This window comes from Polypterus senegalus, chromosome 11 (genome assembly GCF_016835505.1).
Source record: "Polypterus senegalus isolate Bchr_013 chromosome 11, ASM1683550v1, whole genome shotgun sequence".
In the NCBI taxonomy this organism is placed as follows: domain Eukaryota; kingdom Metazoa; phylum Chordata; class Cladistia; order Polypteriformes; family Polypteridae; genus Polypterus; species Polypterus senegalus.
Window position 1 is genome coordinate 76,555,443 of NC_053164.1, and position 17,346 is coordinate 76,572,788.

Here is a 17,346-nt window from a genome sequence, read left to right on the forward strand (position 1 = left end):
AGCTCTGATAAAGTTTCATTTTTTACATTGAAACAGAGTTGAGTATCATCTGCATAAAAATGATAATCCAATTCAAAGCTATGAATGATATGGCTAAGGAGAAGCACATAGATACAGAAGAGCAGAGGGCCGAGGACAGAGCCCTGAGGACTCCTTTGTGTAACTGGCGCTGAGCTGGATCTGCTGTTGCCAAGACTAACAAACTCTTGCCTGTCAGTCAGATAGGACTTAAACTGGAGGGCAGTGCAAACTTAGAATGTTCTCCATTCTGGACAGTAAAATGACATGTCTAATGGTGTCAAAAGCTGCACTGAGGCCTAACAGGATTAATATCCCAGTTTGTTCAGTTTGCTGCCATAAGCTACATCATTAGTTACTCGTAGCAGAGCAGTTTCACAGCTGTGCTGCGCCCTGAAACCAGACTGAAAGGGTTCATCAAATTATTAGAAGTTAAGTAGTTGGTGAGTTGGGAGGCTTCAACATGCTGAAGAACTTTTGCCAGAAAAGGTAACTGAGAAATAGGCTGAAAATTGTTAAGACTGTCAGCATCAACACCAGACTTTAACACAGGGGTTACAGAAGTAATTTTTAAAATGGCTGGCACAAACCCGATGTCAAGGAATGTATTTATTATTGTCGTAACAGTCTGGATTACGGCATGAAGGCAAACAATGAACCAGGCTGGTATTGTTCGATGCTTGGTAGAGCCAGCTCGGTCTCAACTTCAGACTACAATCAATATCCAAAAATGAATTCTGAATGAACACATCAGGTCAAGTTAGTTGTCTGGCACAATTTCTCACTCCCACAGATTCAGCACCTACAGCCATAAAAAATGACAAAGAAAATCACTTGTACTAACTGACAGCCTGATTAACAGATAAGACAGGCCGCCCTCAAGTCCCCACAGCTCTATGGAGAGAAAAAAAAGGCAACACACACTTATGTTTCAGCATAGAATTTAAATGTTTATTTCAATTCTGCATTTTGATTCAACCTAAAATCTACAAAGCCACATAGCAGAAATACAGATATAAAAGACTTGTTACCCTGTAAGACTCTAGCTTATAAACTTTGCTGTTATGATAGCGCTTGGCAGTGCATGAGAATACCTTAAAGGTTATAAAAGAACAAGATACTTGCACCTTTCATCATTGCAAGCAGACAGAATCAAAAGTCCAAAAAAAAAAAATCAAACAAAAGCTTGACTAGGATTAAATGTGTACAATGTACAATGCTGAAGGGAATAAGCAGCTGTGATTGTTAGCACTGAAAGAGAGAAGCATGGTGGAATAGGACTGCTTACTATAAACAGAAGAGGAACACAACTACATCATTCAATATGCAAACACAAATGTAAACCACTCCATAAAAACCGTCTCCATATAAAAAAAATGGCTGTAAATGTAGTTTTAAAAACTTAATTTTATAAAGATCATATACGTAATCATTTTAGTGTAACATTGTATAGGGTTGTTAAGACTTTATATTCATCTCCAAAGCGGTAAACAGTTATGTCCATTGTATTATCCATTAAGCCTACACCAAGTATATATTTAGAATTCCAGTGGTAAAGGCAGCCTTTGTGTTTAATAGGGATTTTCAATGGAAAACCTAAAATATGGTAGACAGCACTGTGCCTCTAACATGTGCTACTGTACATACAAAAGACATAAATCTATTATCACCCATGTGCCAAATTCAAAAAGACTGAAATGGACTGTAGATATTGTAATAACCCAGGCACCTCAGCACTTGTGCATGAATTCAGCATACTGGACACAGCGTTAAAAGAACATTTGCATTCCCTATTTCTGGAATATTGGACAAGCAACAACACAACAAAGACTACACACTTACTGTTTGCTGTGCTGATGGCTATATCATCCCATCACTGGTACATGCTCAAAAAGATTCTGATTAGCAGCAAAACACAGGCCATGGAGAAACTTAAACTAGTTAAGACAATTAGTAATTTCACAAGCTTCTTTCACCATATAAAAGAATTAGTGTGTTCTATAGGGTCTCAATTTCCTATAAATCATCATGTAAAACAATTATGTTCAATACATAGCCAAAATTGAGCAGAATGTACGCAAGGTCTTTCATTTAGTTATCATAATGCATTTAAATCTGCTGGATGTTTGTTACATATACCTGTATAACGAGGAAGAAAAGTCAGCCAACACCAAAAATGGTCATTAGCAGGACTAAACTAACATTTTGTGCCCACAGGTGAAATTTATAAAAATGTAAACAAAATTTAAGAGAAAACTACAAATACCTGTAAAATAGTTCTCAACAGTGAGATTGAGGCATTTTTTTTTTTTTTTTACTGAGGGGAGTGTGTGAAAATCCGCTTGTTATTTAGCAGCAGCAACAGATACCAGGCAAAAACTGTAGTCTGTTCATAATGTGGTTTTAACCTGTCTGCCTATGGAAAACAAAATATAAAACAGGAGATGTACATGAAAATAAAATATTCTGTCTCACTCAGGAATGCATTAGCAATTAAGATGGCTCCAGGTTATAAAATTATACATTTCATTTACATTTAGAACAAATAATTACTTTCTATAGTTTGTAGTATAATCAATTAATCCAAAAATATCGCTCTATGTTTATAGCAAAGCCTTTGTTAAACATTTGTGCTTTTTATATAGCAGTGCTCTGCAAAAGTAACTATACTGATATACTGGTAAGCAACTTCTCTTTCAAGTATTCCATGTGACCAAGATATCTGATCTTAGTTAAGGACTAATACAAATGAAACTCCTTAATGAGAAAACACTGTTGGACGCCATCCCTCCACCTCCTGTCACTGATGTGAGTGCACTGAATTGTACATTCCCCATACTCTCAACCCCTGTGACTGTGATTCCTACGTAAGTGACGCAGGGTCATCCAATACACATACGGCTTACTAAACTAAACATACATATGGATTGGCCCTCAACTGAATGGTGTTAAGACTATACACAAATCTGAAGCACTTGCAAGTAAATGCCTTCCCACAGGATTTCAGACATGCATGCATGGAAATTTGCAAACAGATGAATAAATGGGAGATGTTTTACTTCTTAAGACAATACACTTGTTCGATAGTTAGGTGTAATTTGACCAAAAGAAGCTATTTGTGCGGCCCAGCTAGTACTCATGATATGCTAAAGCCCAAGTTTTTAAAAAAACACCTTGCCAAACCCTGGGATTGACCTCCTGCCTTTGATCATATTAGATATTTAATACAGGATTTAATTTGCATCTAAAACTTAATTTGCTCCCAAGTTTCACATTTTAGTTTTGTGCATGTGTAACTGCTATGGAATGTGAGTAAGACTTCCCAACTTTAAACTCTGATTCTCCAATTTGTCTCCATACTTGTGCATTATATCAAGTTCATATGTCATATGCTGCAACACACCTTCGACTTCACAAATTCGTGAACACATGCCAATACAGTGATCAACTAAAGACCTTCTTTTTGCTCCTTGTTAAAGTGTTTTAAGTTTATTAACAGAAGCAAAAAAGGTTCAATGTGTATTCCACAAAGCACTTAGGATCAACCAACCTAGACTTTAGTGATGTGTGACCAGAGAGAAGTGTGCATTTAACCTCCACTTCAGCACATTACAGCAAATAACTGGACTCAAACAATGCAGCAGCACTGGGCAGAAAATTGTATGGCAGGGAGCACCAAAACATATGATTAGAGAAGTGCTGTTCATTTTCATCAAGTGCCACAATGGAGCAGACACAACCAAAACAACTGTCCTCACTAACATTTTACCTATAATTAGCTCACACAACGTCAGCACATTAACTTCAGCTAACTTGAACACTTGCATCCTAAATGTGCATTTTATACAGTGAAGAGAACCTCAACGAGATGATGTTATCCGAAACATTAGAATTTTGCTCTAACACTATGCGTAGGACCTAATTACAAACTAAAGCACAGCTATAGCCAGGGTTTTACTTTTACTGCTGTATAACAGCCATCTTCAGAGAGGACAGCGAGATTTTAGGATAGCAGTTAGAATATAGTGACTTGAAGACACAGAACTGAAATTAAGGACATGGTTCTTAAAGCAATTCTGGTAATAAGGAGCAGTCCTTTCAGCTCTACTCGATTTCAAGAATGAGATCATCTCCTTCAAGACTCATGTCTGTTTTGACGTAGATTTTCTTGATGGTGCCTGACATGGGAGAGTTGACCACTGTCTCCATCTTCATTGCACTGAGGACACAAAGTGGCTGGCCTTTTTCAATGCTGGCTCCTTCTTTAACCTTGATGGCTATCACTTTGCCTGGCATGGGGGCTCCAATCTGACCCTTGACATCCTTCAGGGCTTTGGGGTGAAAGTGCATCTCCTGTTGAACCAAGAATAAGACATGTATTTTTTTCTTTTTTCCAAAAGAACATTGCTACATAATTTTCTCAGTGGATGTTAACTAAAACCCAGTATTAAAGAGAGACTCTGTAATAATCATTGACTCAAGTGAAAAAAGAATTACTCACTTGTGTTGAATTACTGCCTATGCAATCTTTACAAGAAATGGCTGCACTTGGGCATTTCCTGTAGCTATAGGTGAGTTTCAAATAGCAATCTGAAAACATTTTGGCCTGTACTACTTTCGGGGATACTTGTAGGTTTTTGAAAGTGAAAACCTCCCCATGCCACAAATAACATTCACAAAGCAACCACTCTATCGATATCTCAGACAGGGAACTGAATTTGAACGTGCATAATATTTATTCATTCTTTACCAATCTGTGCAAAAAAGGCTGTAATTCATTCTTAAAACTGTACATCAGATTCACCATTCCAGATTAAAAATGATCTAACATCCATCAGACACTGCATCCAAACTGAACAATATCATGTAGCTCTGGTCTTGCTACGAACATATAATTTGAGAAGGTCCAAAATAAAAAAAATAAAATAAAAAAGAGAACACATTTGCTTATCTACCAAACAGAATTAGATTTACAATCATTCCCAAATCATCAGATACCAGTTTCTGGAGTCATATTGGAAAAATATTGCCATGAGTTTCTCAGAATGTTGACTGGGGAACTTCTGGATTCAACCATCTTAAACTCAGCGCGACATTGGTATTATCTACAATTGTAAAATCATTTTTGTGTGGAACTATGCATACCTTTTTAGAATCCAACAAGTTTCATTATGACACTCTAAATCAATCCTACTGGGCTCCTACTTGCAACATTTCTGCTTAACTCTAGTGCTTAAAAATTAGTTTGAGGATGTGTAACAAAGCTTTTCATTACTAATTAGCTCTCTGTGTTGGGTAATGGTGGAGTGTTAGTATTGCTTAGTATAAAAAAAAAAAAACTCTGTGACTTAGTGTATTCATTTTTTGTTTACCAAAATGTGTGATTACTATATTATCATGCTTCTACTGTAATATAATATATCTGGAAATGAATAAATCATTATTTAAAAAGTAATTATTGAATCGGCATTACTTGTGACAGGTTTTTAGTTTGTAATGTAGTGATAAACTTTTACATCTGATGAAAAGCGAAGCCATTCAAAAAGTTTCACTCTGGAGTTTTCTTTTTTACTGCATACTGAACAAACCTTGCATCACATTTTGGCCAATTTAGGGCAAGCTCTCTCCATGAAGAGAAGGCCACGTGTCTTGGTATGCTGAACAGTGGTTTCTACTTTTATTTTCCCCACACAGATGCCAGTTTTCTTAGGTTCCTTCTGATCTGTGAACAGCCTGCAAACCGTCAGACGTAAGACGCTGTGAAGATGGCTAGATTCCCATTCTATAAAATACTGACCACTGTCCCACAATTTTATTTTCTATTGTAATGCTCTGTAGTCCAGTGAAGACCCCAAGGTCCTGTAGTCTTTTTAAGGTTGAATCCATAAGAATTGTTTTTCAAGATGTTTTAGAGAATTTGTTTTGATCATGACATGTCGTGCAACTACAACCCATCTTCCTACTGTTTGATATTAGGCACTCCTGCTTTTAATCAGGCATGAGTGCTAACCAAAGTATTCAAGCAGGTAACAATAATTCTCTCATAATTCTCTAACAGGTACATGAAGGAAGCACTCTGCGTAGGGGTCCCTCCCCCACAATGAGCTTCTTCTCTACAAAATATTACAACACATTAAAAGGATTTAAATTTATTCACAATGAAAATTATGCAGAATATTAGACCAAGGCATAGCACATCATATTTCTGATGCTTCTGACAAAAAAAAAAAAAAAAAAAATTTACAAAATAATTTTACCATCTCAAGGTTGTTGCATGGTTGCTATAGTAACATTCTAGTTCATTCTTCAGCAAAACATTAGCTCATACAGTAAAGCAGTCCAGCATTTTAGTGCTGTTTGCTTCAAATCACTAGTAGGTTTTTATTTTAATATTAAAACTCATCCAAAAAAAGACAGGACATGAACAGGAATAAAATATACAATTTTTAAACATTTTACAAGAGGTGGACTGAGAATTTAAGATAATGTATATTAATTCACTATTAAAAATGTTAGTAATCAATGCAAGTTATTAAATGTGCATCTTTCAGTTATTCAGTAACTCCAACATATCTAGCATAACAGCAGCATTCACTTGGGTATCAATCTTTTCAGATGTGAATGTCATTGCCAATAGCCAAAGTATCAAAAGGTTTTCACAGGTAACAAGATGACTTTTTCTGAATTTTACTTCACTTATTCCATAGCAGATGCAAAAGTGGAGTGGCCATCAAAGGTAGAAATAAAACATAGCTGCATGAAGACAGCAACATTATTCAATCTGGTATGTTCAATAAAGTTCTGTATTCCTGGGTTGGTAGATCAACGGGGGGGAGAGTGTGGAGTGGGTAAGAATGCAGTATATATACTGTACACATCTATTATAAAGTACTTAATTGATTAAGAAAGGTAACTATTCTCATGCTGCACCTGCATAAATAGAGATTTTTAAATACACTGCACAAAAATCACATCTGGCTTAAGCTTACTCAATTTTGTATAGTTCAGTAGCTAGATTATGGAACAGACAAATTCTTATCGGCTTTAAAACTGTAGCTAGTGAATGATGGTGCTCATATACTGAATATCAGCTGCAATGCAATTTTTCAGTACTTTTCGTATTTTACATTCTTCAAAGAGTGACACGGTCGAACTGCATACCGATTAATGAGATTTTTCTATAAACCAAGGGGAGTACCTTTTGATATTGTTTTGTTCTTTATTTTTATAACAGTGAAAATTATAATTAACATGTATAAATTGCCTGTTGTATTTCGCTTCCATTTTTGATTGAATGGTAGAACTCCAGATTTCAAATGCTTCATTGTCGGGCAAACACAGAAGTGATGTCACCAGTTAAAACTAAGAGGAATTAATTTAAAAAGTGGTTATCCCTTGGCATCTAACATTCATATTGGTTACAGAGGCGAAGCCAGTGGTGCATGCTAAACATGCAACTTTCTGGAAGAAACTGAGTCAGGGAGAAAATTGCAAGGAGGAGTAGTGGAAGGAGTAGAAATTCTCTCACATATAAATGAAGAATTCCTATCTTAGATGCATAAGTTCACATGCAAACCACAAGTATCCCAAAATAGCAGGACACAGAAAACGCAAACTGGCAAACAAAATTAAGCAACAATTGCACAGATGCAGCTTGTTGATAGCAACCCTTCGATTCTAATTTGGTTTGGATCAGTTAAGGTGTCTGCAGGAGCACATAAATGAATCAAGAAGCATACCAGAAGAAAACAATGCAAACATAGAACACATAAGTAGGTACAATACCAACAGTATAGTACTGTACAAACATGTTTCATCCCTCTATGAAAAGTTTTAAAGCTAGATTTTGCACAGCACCGTAAACGTAACCTGTAACATCAGACAGAAGTTTTGCATAGGAAAGACAATATCTGAATGTACTGTATATTTCTTCCAGTGAATTGTCATTTTCTGTTAAAGGGAACTGGAGGCACAACACTATCATGAATAATGGTAACTATTTTCAATTTTAAATGGGTTGCCTTGACCAATAAGACCAACAATGGTAGAAGTTCTTAATCATGGCACGAGCAATAAAGCAAAACATTTGAGAAAAAAAAAGAAAAAAAGCAAAGTGAGAAAGAAAAAAGCAGGACCAAGATAGATGGAAAGGATTAAAGACCTCCTTCTGTTTGTTGGCTTGGCAGCATCTCCTGTGTCCCATGCAGCAGGATGGAGAAGACAATTCCATGTCTTAGACCAAAGTAATTTTAACCATTTTTATGGAGGAACACAGCACTATTTGTTGACCACCTGCAGTGTGCTGTCCAACAGTAAAACATGTTTCCAGGAGTGGGGATCGACCTGTTCTTAACTCCATTTTTCTTTTTGTAAAAACTTGATTGCTTTGTATGTATTGCAATAAAATTAATAAAATAAAAAAAAAATAAAAAAAATAAAAAGTAAAACATGTTTCCTTGAAACAAACAATAAATGTTATACTTAACCATAAAACAGAATGTATAGTACATATTTGCTCAGAAAATAAAACATACAAAGGAGAAATTAACTGATTTAGAGATGACACAAAGTGCATTTGTTTTAATGTACTTTTGCTGTGGTGTATTTTTGATATCTAACATTATTATATTTGAATGGATTATATCTTAAGAACAGGTTTAAGGTTATATTAAATAGTATTTCAGGAGGCGTGCTTTACTTTACTGAAATGAACAGCAGTGATATTAATCTAACCAACCCTAAGTCTTTAGGAGACAGTGCAAAGGACTGACTCAGGATCTGAAATCTGTGGTAGGGTGAGGGGGTGTGGAGCTGCTACTGCACCGCATGACTTGGACCGAGAACTGCAGTTTAGACACAAGAACCCATCCCCTGAGAAAGGAAGACATGAGAGCAGGTTTGAAAAGGCAGTTTGTGTATCACTAGTCTGAAGTGCAGCTGTTTAGGATTAATCTTCAATTGTGGGCTCATTCTGTATCACAACATCCCACTGTTCTAGGATTTGTCACGGGACTGTATAAGTTGGTCACTCCACCTTTCTAGGTCTTTCTTACCATCTCTCCATTAAGAGAAGGCCACATGTCTTGGCATGCTGCCTGCTTCTGACACTCCAAAGGTCATGTGGTAGCAAAAACCAAGTAAGGCTGAAAATAGGACAGAAAGCCACCTATGGATGCAAGATGAACTGGTACTTACAGTAGGTTGTAATGATATTGTTTGTCACACTCACTTTAATTTGTCTATTATTAAGGGCATACTACATAAAACATATAATAAATAAATGTGAAGCTCCTTCTCCTGCCTGTTGTTCTACTCTAATTGCTTGAGGTAAATTACAGTACTGACACAATGGTAAGCGTATAAGACTTAAGATATTTTATTAAGATCTGCATAATTAAGACAATAAATGTGAACAAGACAAAACACCAACCTTGTTTGATATATTGTATGGATGTAGCAGATGATAGGCATGTGTTTATTATCCTTGGTAATTGTTTGGTAGTACTATAAAGATCGGTGTAGGCTGATAAGGAAAGTTTTTTCCACAACACCACTTATATTTAATATACAGGATGTTGCTATAAAATTGCTAGATATAAAATTGCATTTAGCTACACTTAATTATGATAAATGAAAGAAATAATAAAAATCATAAAATTAAATGTATTACCAGGAATGACAGGGACGTATCAACTTATTATTCCCATTACATGTTCATATTTATGTGGTATGTTAAATATTTGCAGTTGTTAAACTGAGAAAGAATATGGGTTATACTGAATACAGTTTTTAATAAAGTAGTTTAAATAAAATACTACTTCCAGTTGAGTATTTTTTCTCAAGTTTCATATCTGTTTGCTTTTTATCATTATAAATATTTATACAAAATTTGAATCATCTATCTGTAATTATAACCATAGTTTACTTGAAAATTCGTAAAAGTATTCAGTTAAAGTACCACACCTGGTTGCCAAAAGTGTCCCAAAAGTGTATAGGATTCCTTACTTTTGATATAAAGCAGGTGTACAAAATCTCATTGACCTAGGTCAAAGTGTTTTAGAGTTATCTTGTTTACACACAGACAGACAATTTCAAAAATGGTATTTTCGGATTTAGGAAGGTCTAAAAATGATTCAAGATTCATCAGAATCTGAAGGTTGAATTTTTTTCCATGTTTCCTATACTCTCTTTACTATATACAAGAGAAAGTAAAAATACATTTAAAAAGCAGCTGCTTATCTGGTTTCATGGCATGGCAAGAGGTTGTGTGCATTGCCACGTGAGCTGGAGATGTCCTTGGTACTGTCAGTCAGACGGTCTTCTCATATCTGGAATAAGGGGATTTGGCAATTAGCTTATTATAGTGAAGTTGCAGGATTTGACGGAAGAGTGTGCCATGAACCACAACCTGTGGGATGACAGGACCACATGCACACAGGTAATGAGGTAAATTCAAAGTCCGTTACCTAGTAGTGTGGTGATGCAGTAGGGCTTAAGGGACCTCCAAAACTCAACTTGATGTTATTTTGGAGGAATTAAGTGGAAAGGACTGGTGAGCTTTATTGGGATGAATCACATCATCATTCTCATCTACATTGTTCTAATGTGGTAAGGTCCTATCTAATCTCATTTCCACTGTCATGGAATACGTTGCTGCGCAAGCTGGGACCACAGAGGGATTAAAGAAGATTTTACAATTCCATTGGATTGGAGGGGTTCTGAACGAACGATCAGACTTTGGCGAGAAGACAGCAAAGGGTTGACTGTAAATCCAAAAAAATCTGGCCTCTGTAATAAGATCTACAAGAGCCTGGTAAACCTCAGAGAAAGTAGAAGGAAACTAGTATCTTCCCTAAATCACAGCAAGTGGAAAAGAACTTAAATGGACAAGATAAAATTTTTTTAAATAATGTAAATGGAAGTGCTTATATAGAAATCTTTTGTTTCATTTATTTAGTGAATACCTAGGAAAATGTTGCCAAAAAAGACTGGACAGTATAATTTATACTTTCTTTAATTCGGGTAGTGATGCATTAAAGTTCCTGCAAGATTATTCACTATTTATTGGATTAATACTATTTAAGAGCTGAATTTTTTGAGATGTACCCTATAAAAGACATTAAACTTAAATTGGCCTTTTTTTAAGTTACAGTGAAAAAAATATTTTATTACAGCATGCCCAAAGGGAAATAGAAGTTATATTCTTCATAGCAATAAGGAGAGCAGTGCATTTGAAGGAATCAAATTTCTAACCGTATTCTTAAGTAAATAGTGCAATCCCTCCAGCTTTTAATGTGTGCAGCATCTCAGAACATCTTTTATCAGTAAACAGCTTTAATTAATCCATTACAAATATTGAGCCCATGCGGCACATTTGAAAGAATGAAGTCTGTAATCACCATGCAGACCATGCACTGTCCAGCTCTGTAGCTAACAAAACCTGAACGGCCTTTTCAATATCACTTTAATTAAAGCATTATTTAACAATGCTCTGACTATGAGACATTCAGGGATTTTACACGTTAAAATCACAAAGTGTTAATGAAAACAACTGTAGTGAGAAAAACAATGTGTAGACACAAAAAGAGGGCTGGAGGGCACACATACTGTGGAACAATTCAAACTATTTTGGAATTTAAAAAGTATGTTCTATCTGACATCAGATGTAATGAAATTTAAACCAAACTAAACCAAAGTTAAACTGGCTAACCTAAAATGAAGCAAAGTTTAATTGTGCTTTGGCAAAAAGCAGTGCACCTGTTTAACCCTTTAGGATAACTTGAACCATCCTGTAATGCCCAGTGCAGTCTGTCGACACTTTGAAAATATATATCAGAATGTGCAGTTACCAAACGTACAAACAGTTTTATTAAGGCCCTGTACAAATCAACCACTATTAGAAGTGTCTTTCTTTAAAATATAAGAATATATAAATTGCATGCACTGTACAGCTTTTGCCACATAGAGCTTCTACATATCTTTGCATGTTTAAAAACTACCCATTAAATTTTGAAAGTGCTTTTTATCAGTTGAAATTGTTTTACAATGCAACAACACCTCCTAATTTTGTTAATAAAAAAAGTTCAGTCACAATGGAGATTGAAATACTTCCATTTCCAGTCATTCAGATTATATTCTTAGACTAGTAAACTAAGTGAACAATCAGACCACTGATTTTTAAGTGGTTAAACTGAGATAGATAGATAGATAGTTTATTAATCCCAAGAAATTCACACTTGGAACTAGTAGAATAAATGAGAAGAGTGAATTACAGTCCATTAAAGTATAATAATTAGACCACTAAAATAGCTTGCTGGGACACAATATTGAAGTGGAAATAAAATCTATATGCTTTTAAGGAAATGAAATAATGAATACATCCACTTCTGTCTTCACCATTATAAGCCATATAAAACTGCAAAAACATACATCAGGCTCCAATGGTTTCAGTTGAATACTGCAATGAATGACCATTAGAATGAACAATGCTTCTTTAAAGAACTACCTGCCATTTGCCTAAAAGAAAAAGGCATGTGGTACTGATCTGGCTTCAATATGGCTGGTTCCTGTATACCAACACTGCTGTCTGGGCTACAAAGATTTAGTAAGTCACTACAAATGGAACATTTTGTGCCACATGGGATGCTCTCCATCTTAAATAAACAAATAATTTTTTCTTCACGTCACATCATTAATATGGTAATTTGCAATAGGTTTCTTCAAAAAAAAAAAAAAAAAAATATCGGTGCATTGAAAACCAAAAAAATCAGATGCATTTTCAGTTACATTGTAGCTTTGCTGTGAAATGAGTTTACAGGTAGCGCTATGTCTCCAAAGAGTTAGATAACTAAGATACATTGGCTAACAGATAGAGAGATATACAGATAGAATGATTATTAAGGTGTGCTCCTCATACACTTAAAATTTGGTGCACTTCTGCAATCATGTGAATCTTGTCATGAGAGAATGAGGTCCTGTTACACACGTCACAGAGCAGACATCACTTAACTAAAAGTGATTTCACAGGACATTAGTTCATGTCACACGAGGGCTATGTCGAGTGATGTGCTGGTGAATTTGTCAATTTCAGAAGTTGATTACTACCCTGCATCAACAGATGCCAGCTGTCCGCAGCTTTTTGTCTAACTGTATAAATAATTGAGTAAAAAGATGTCAAGGGACACATTTTCTGCATCAATTCCATCACATTCTGCTCTAAACAATGTGCCAGGTTGAATTTGTCTCCATTAATATTGACAATTAACCTCCACATACAAACAATGTGGGGACAGAAGTTCAATTTCACAAAGTTATGTTGAATACAGGAGAAAATGAGAAGGTGGTCATTCAGTTAAATTTTCTTAGGAATAACTGTAAAATGAATATTAAAAGGTTCTGTGTCTGTGCGCCACAATTTGCTGTCATCTTTATTTATTTGATATTCAATAATGAAGTTAGCTTCAGGGTCTAAAAATGCATGTGAAAGTAGCAAATGACAGCAAATTACACTCCTTTTCTAAAATGCATTGCAAAATACTAAATATATGAAAGCTTGTTTGCATGTAAACACCACATCTAAAATGTGAAAACATTTTAATTCCAAAATCTATTTTAAACAGGTTGCCAGAAGCTATGTTGTTGATTAGTGCACATTTAACCATTTACAAAAACAGGCAACATTATTTATCAAGTTAGAGAATTTGTGTGAGACTTTGGTTCTATCCCTTAATCAGGCTAGAGGGCCAACTGGGCAGAGCTCAATCCATTTGAAATTGTTTTCTGAAAACAATTTTGCATGCACACACTTCACATTTTGTACATTACAACAGGAAAAAATAGACACTTTAGGAAGCACATATGTAAGACATTGAAAAAAAATTCACCATTTAAAATGTCAAATTTATTTAATTTTCTATATCCTTCACCTTCAATTTATTGTGAAGACATTTCAGGGCTGTTAAGCTCAATTTTGGATTCTGTGAGATGATGCTGCTAACTCATGTACTTGCGCATAAAAATTTTTGGTTGGGAAAAATGACACAAAATATGATTAAACATCATATTCTCAGTGGCTGAAAACTGTGATAACTTAGTAAATTAGGTCCGATATTTAGAATTTTTACTGTATGTTCTTTAACCCTAATGGACAGTTTAATATTTGCATCAGGCTGAGCTTCCACAGAACTCTTTTGTTGATGTGGCTATAATAATGATCAGTCCTTTCAGGTTTCACACTAGGGATGAGTTGCATGATTACTAAATACATAACCGTAAACTACCTACATTTTTGGATTTGCATTCTTTAATTTATTTATTCACAAGTTAAATTCAATGTAGTTTTTTAGTTTAGTTGTGTCATCAATATAACTTTTGCTGCTGGCATGGAAAATTTGTACAGCTGCTATGAGTCATTGTTAACAATCTCTGATAATGTCAAAATACTTAAAAACACCAAACGATTTTGGAAATTAATTTTAACATCAAAATTACAGAGGAACGTTTGTTTATGAAAGAGAAAAATAGGCATTTATGTTCTCCTATCAGGAGGACCTAAAAGGGATGTAAATCGGCTACAGCCTGTCCAGAATGTAGCAGGAAAGGAAAAAATATCAACATACATCTTTCCTGCCAGTGTCCTTTATAATTAATTTTAAAATACTTCTACTTGTATATAAGGCTTCAAACAATCTTGCCCCTACCTTTTTTTCCTAATGTCCCAAATGGCAATGTTAGGTCTACAAAATCCAGGTTTGCTTGTTACTCCTAGATCTAAGCATAATAGAACCGGTAAGGCGGCATTCTGTTCTTATGCACCTAAAACTTGGAATAATTTACCAACAGAAACACACCAGGCTAAATCTGTGGAACATTTCAAAATCATTTTAATTTTAAATCTGGCTTCCGAATAATTATATCATAATGTGGTGATCTGATTATAAGTTTAGCTCTTTAGCTCTAGAGGTTTATTTTTCTCCCGTGGCCCATTGTAGGTTTTTTATTCTCCTCTCCTCCATGTCAACTGGTCAACTAATCACATTCAGGAATCAAAAAAAAAATCACACAATTAATTAATGATAATAATCCATGTATATGTGGTATCGTTTTTTTGGTTGATTAATCTGTGGAAAGCACCTTGAGTTTCATGTAAATGTATGACAATATGCTATATACTATAAAGGTATTATTATTATTATATACTCTATAAATCTAGATTTGGGTAACATACAAAGCACTCCTTCAAAATTGATATAATCAAACCAAAATTGCCAAAGTCACTTTGTATTTCTGTTCACAAATTGTATGTTGAAATGCTTTAGACTAACAACATTTTTGTACTCTGTCCTTTCCAACTGAACAAAAAAAGTGAGACATATCCATGGTACTAATTCAGAAACTATATTCTTTAGATTCCAACAATACCAGATGCAAACATTCCTGAATCTTATCAGCTTTGCTGATTGCTCTGAAGATATCCACCAAAAAAAATCTTATTTTTTAAAAAGGGCCTGGTCTACCAGATTATGGTAAGAGGTATCTGGCAAAGTCAGATGGCTACTACTGTAGATCGAAGTCTGTATATTAAGACCCATTAAACAAATTCTCTACTGCAAAGAGTTCTGTATTATATGATAAAATCTATGGGTTTTGAAGGAAGACATATTTGTAGCAGACACATACACATTGACAAAGTGCACAAGTTAGCATTTTATACAGCAAATCATCATGAAAAGAGAACGGTCAAAAACAGGCACTAAATGGTAAGAGAAACACTTTGCACAAGACCTATAGAAACAAGCCGATATAAACAGCAAAACATCATGAATCCGTTTATCATTGCCCATATTTACCGTATAAACTTGCGTTTAAGTTCAGACTCTATTTTATAGTATAATTTTAGGTATTTTATAATATAAACTCACGCTATTGGTCCAAGAGATTATGGTATGCTAACGCCCACCTGAGTACAGAAGCGTATTAGTGCCATGGAGAAGAAAAAAAAATAAAACTGTATGTCAACATGTCGACTTTATTCTCGTAGTTAGTCATTAAAGTAGAACGTCGTAAATGTTATTTTAAAATCAGTGTTTAATTTCTAGATTTTCTCAAACCCTGTCATAAGTAATGCAGCACATTAAATGCTTTGTGTTGTGTTCCCTGACCCATTTTACTTGGTACATGCTTCTTAAAATGACTTCCTCTCTTCGACTTTATTCTTAAACTTTTTTTTTTTCTTTTCACTGCATCCATACTTTTTTTTTCTTCTCCGTGGCCCTAATACGCTTATGTACCTGAGAGAGTAACCATGGAGCACACTGCCTTTTCTCCCCTATGTGTTGTACCTACATGGCCACACGGTAATACTCAAACAATTCAGAAGCAACATTTGCACTGTTTTGTGTTTTTTATAGCTCACACCCTCATACATCTTTATCATACGAGCATCCTTTATCTACTATGGAGCATTCGATCAGAAGAAAATATCAAGCTGGTTTACATTTAAAAGTTGTTGAAGTCGATGAACACAGAGCGCCTGGTCTCGAACCTGGTACCTTTGAGTTAGAAGGCAGCAGTTCTTACCTCTACACCATTCAAAAATAGATATTAACTTCCTGTCAATTAACATTTGAGCTTAGGTTTTTAACTTATTGACAGCAACATTTAAATCAAATGCTTTTTTCCCTTTGGTTATATTCTTGAAAAAAAGTGCATGTTTATTTGATATTTGGACTAAAGTCTTCACACATTATACACTTTGTGTCATTATTAGTATAACATGGAGAAAATTTCTGCTTTATGTATGTGTTCAACATTTCTTGCCTTGAATTTCCTTTCATCCTACACTTACACAGATCTTTGTAGACACGTAACACACATGAAATGCATGTATTCCTAATAATGATATACTGTATTATTTACCCTATACAACTCCAAGCACTGCACACACATCTAAGGAGCCTTGGCTTGAGCTGGGAGAAACATTTTGCCAGAGTTGAGCTCCATTAACAGGGGGGATGGGATAGCAGGCTGCTTGCTACTTGTGCTGATCGACACATTTACAAAACAAAAGACACTGATGGAGAGGTGTGAAGGAATTTAAGGTGGGCTGGGATTACGAGTTTTTCCCTAGGCTTCAGGGATTCAAGTGTTAAGCTACTTTACATTGGTTTTGATGGTTGAAAAAGTCACTCAAAAAGGTATGAACATATGAACAAAATGCCTTTTAATTTTTTTTACTCAGTTAAATTAACTATACTTTGTCCCAGCTGGGCACACTTTCCTACTCAATGCAATGCTTTCACAAAATAGTATGTTGTATGCAGATCTATA

General features: G+C 35.1%; 1 protein-coding gene across 4 annotated transcripts in view; it reads right to left on the reverse strand.

The window, feature by feature from the left end:
• Positions 1-947: 947 nt before the first annotated feature.
• Positions 948-17,346, reverse strand: part of pcxa (pyruvate carboxylase a) — a 596,757-nt gene continuing 580,358 nt past the window's right edge. For all 4 annotated transcript variants that reach the window (XM_039769066.1, XM_039769065.1, XM_039769063.1 and 1 more), the window contains exon 20: positions 948-4,371. In XM_039769066.1, the coding sequence (XP_039625000.1) occupies positions 4,123-4,371 (249 nt within the window). In that variant the 3' untranslated portion in view covers positions 948-4,122. The remainder of the gene's footprint in view (positions 4,372-17,346) is intronic.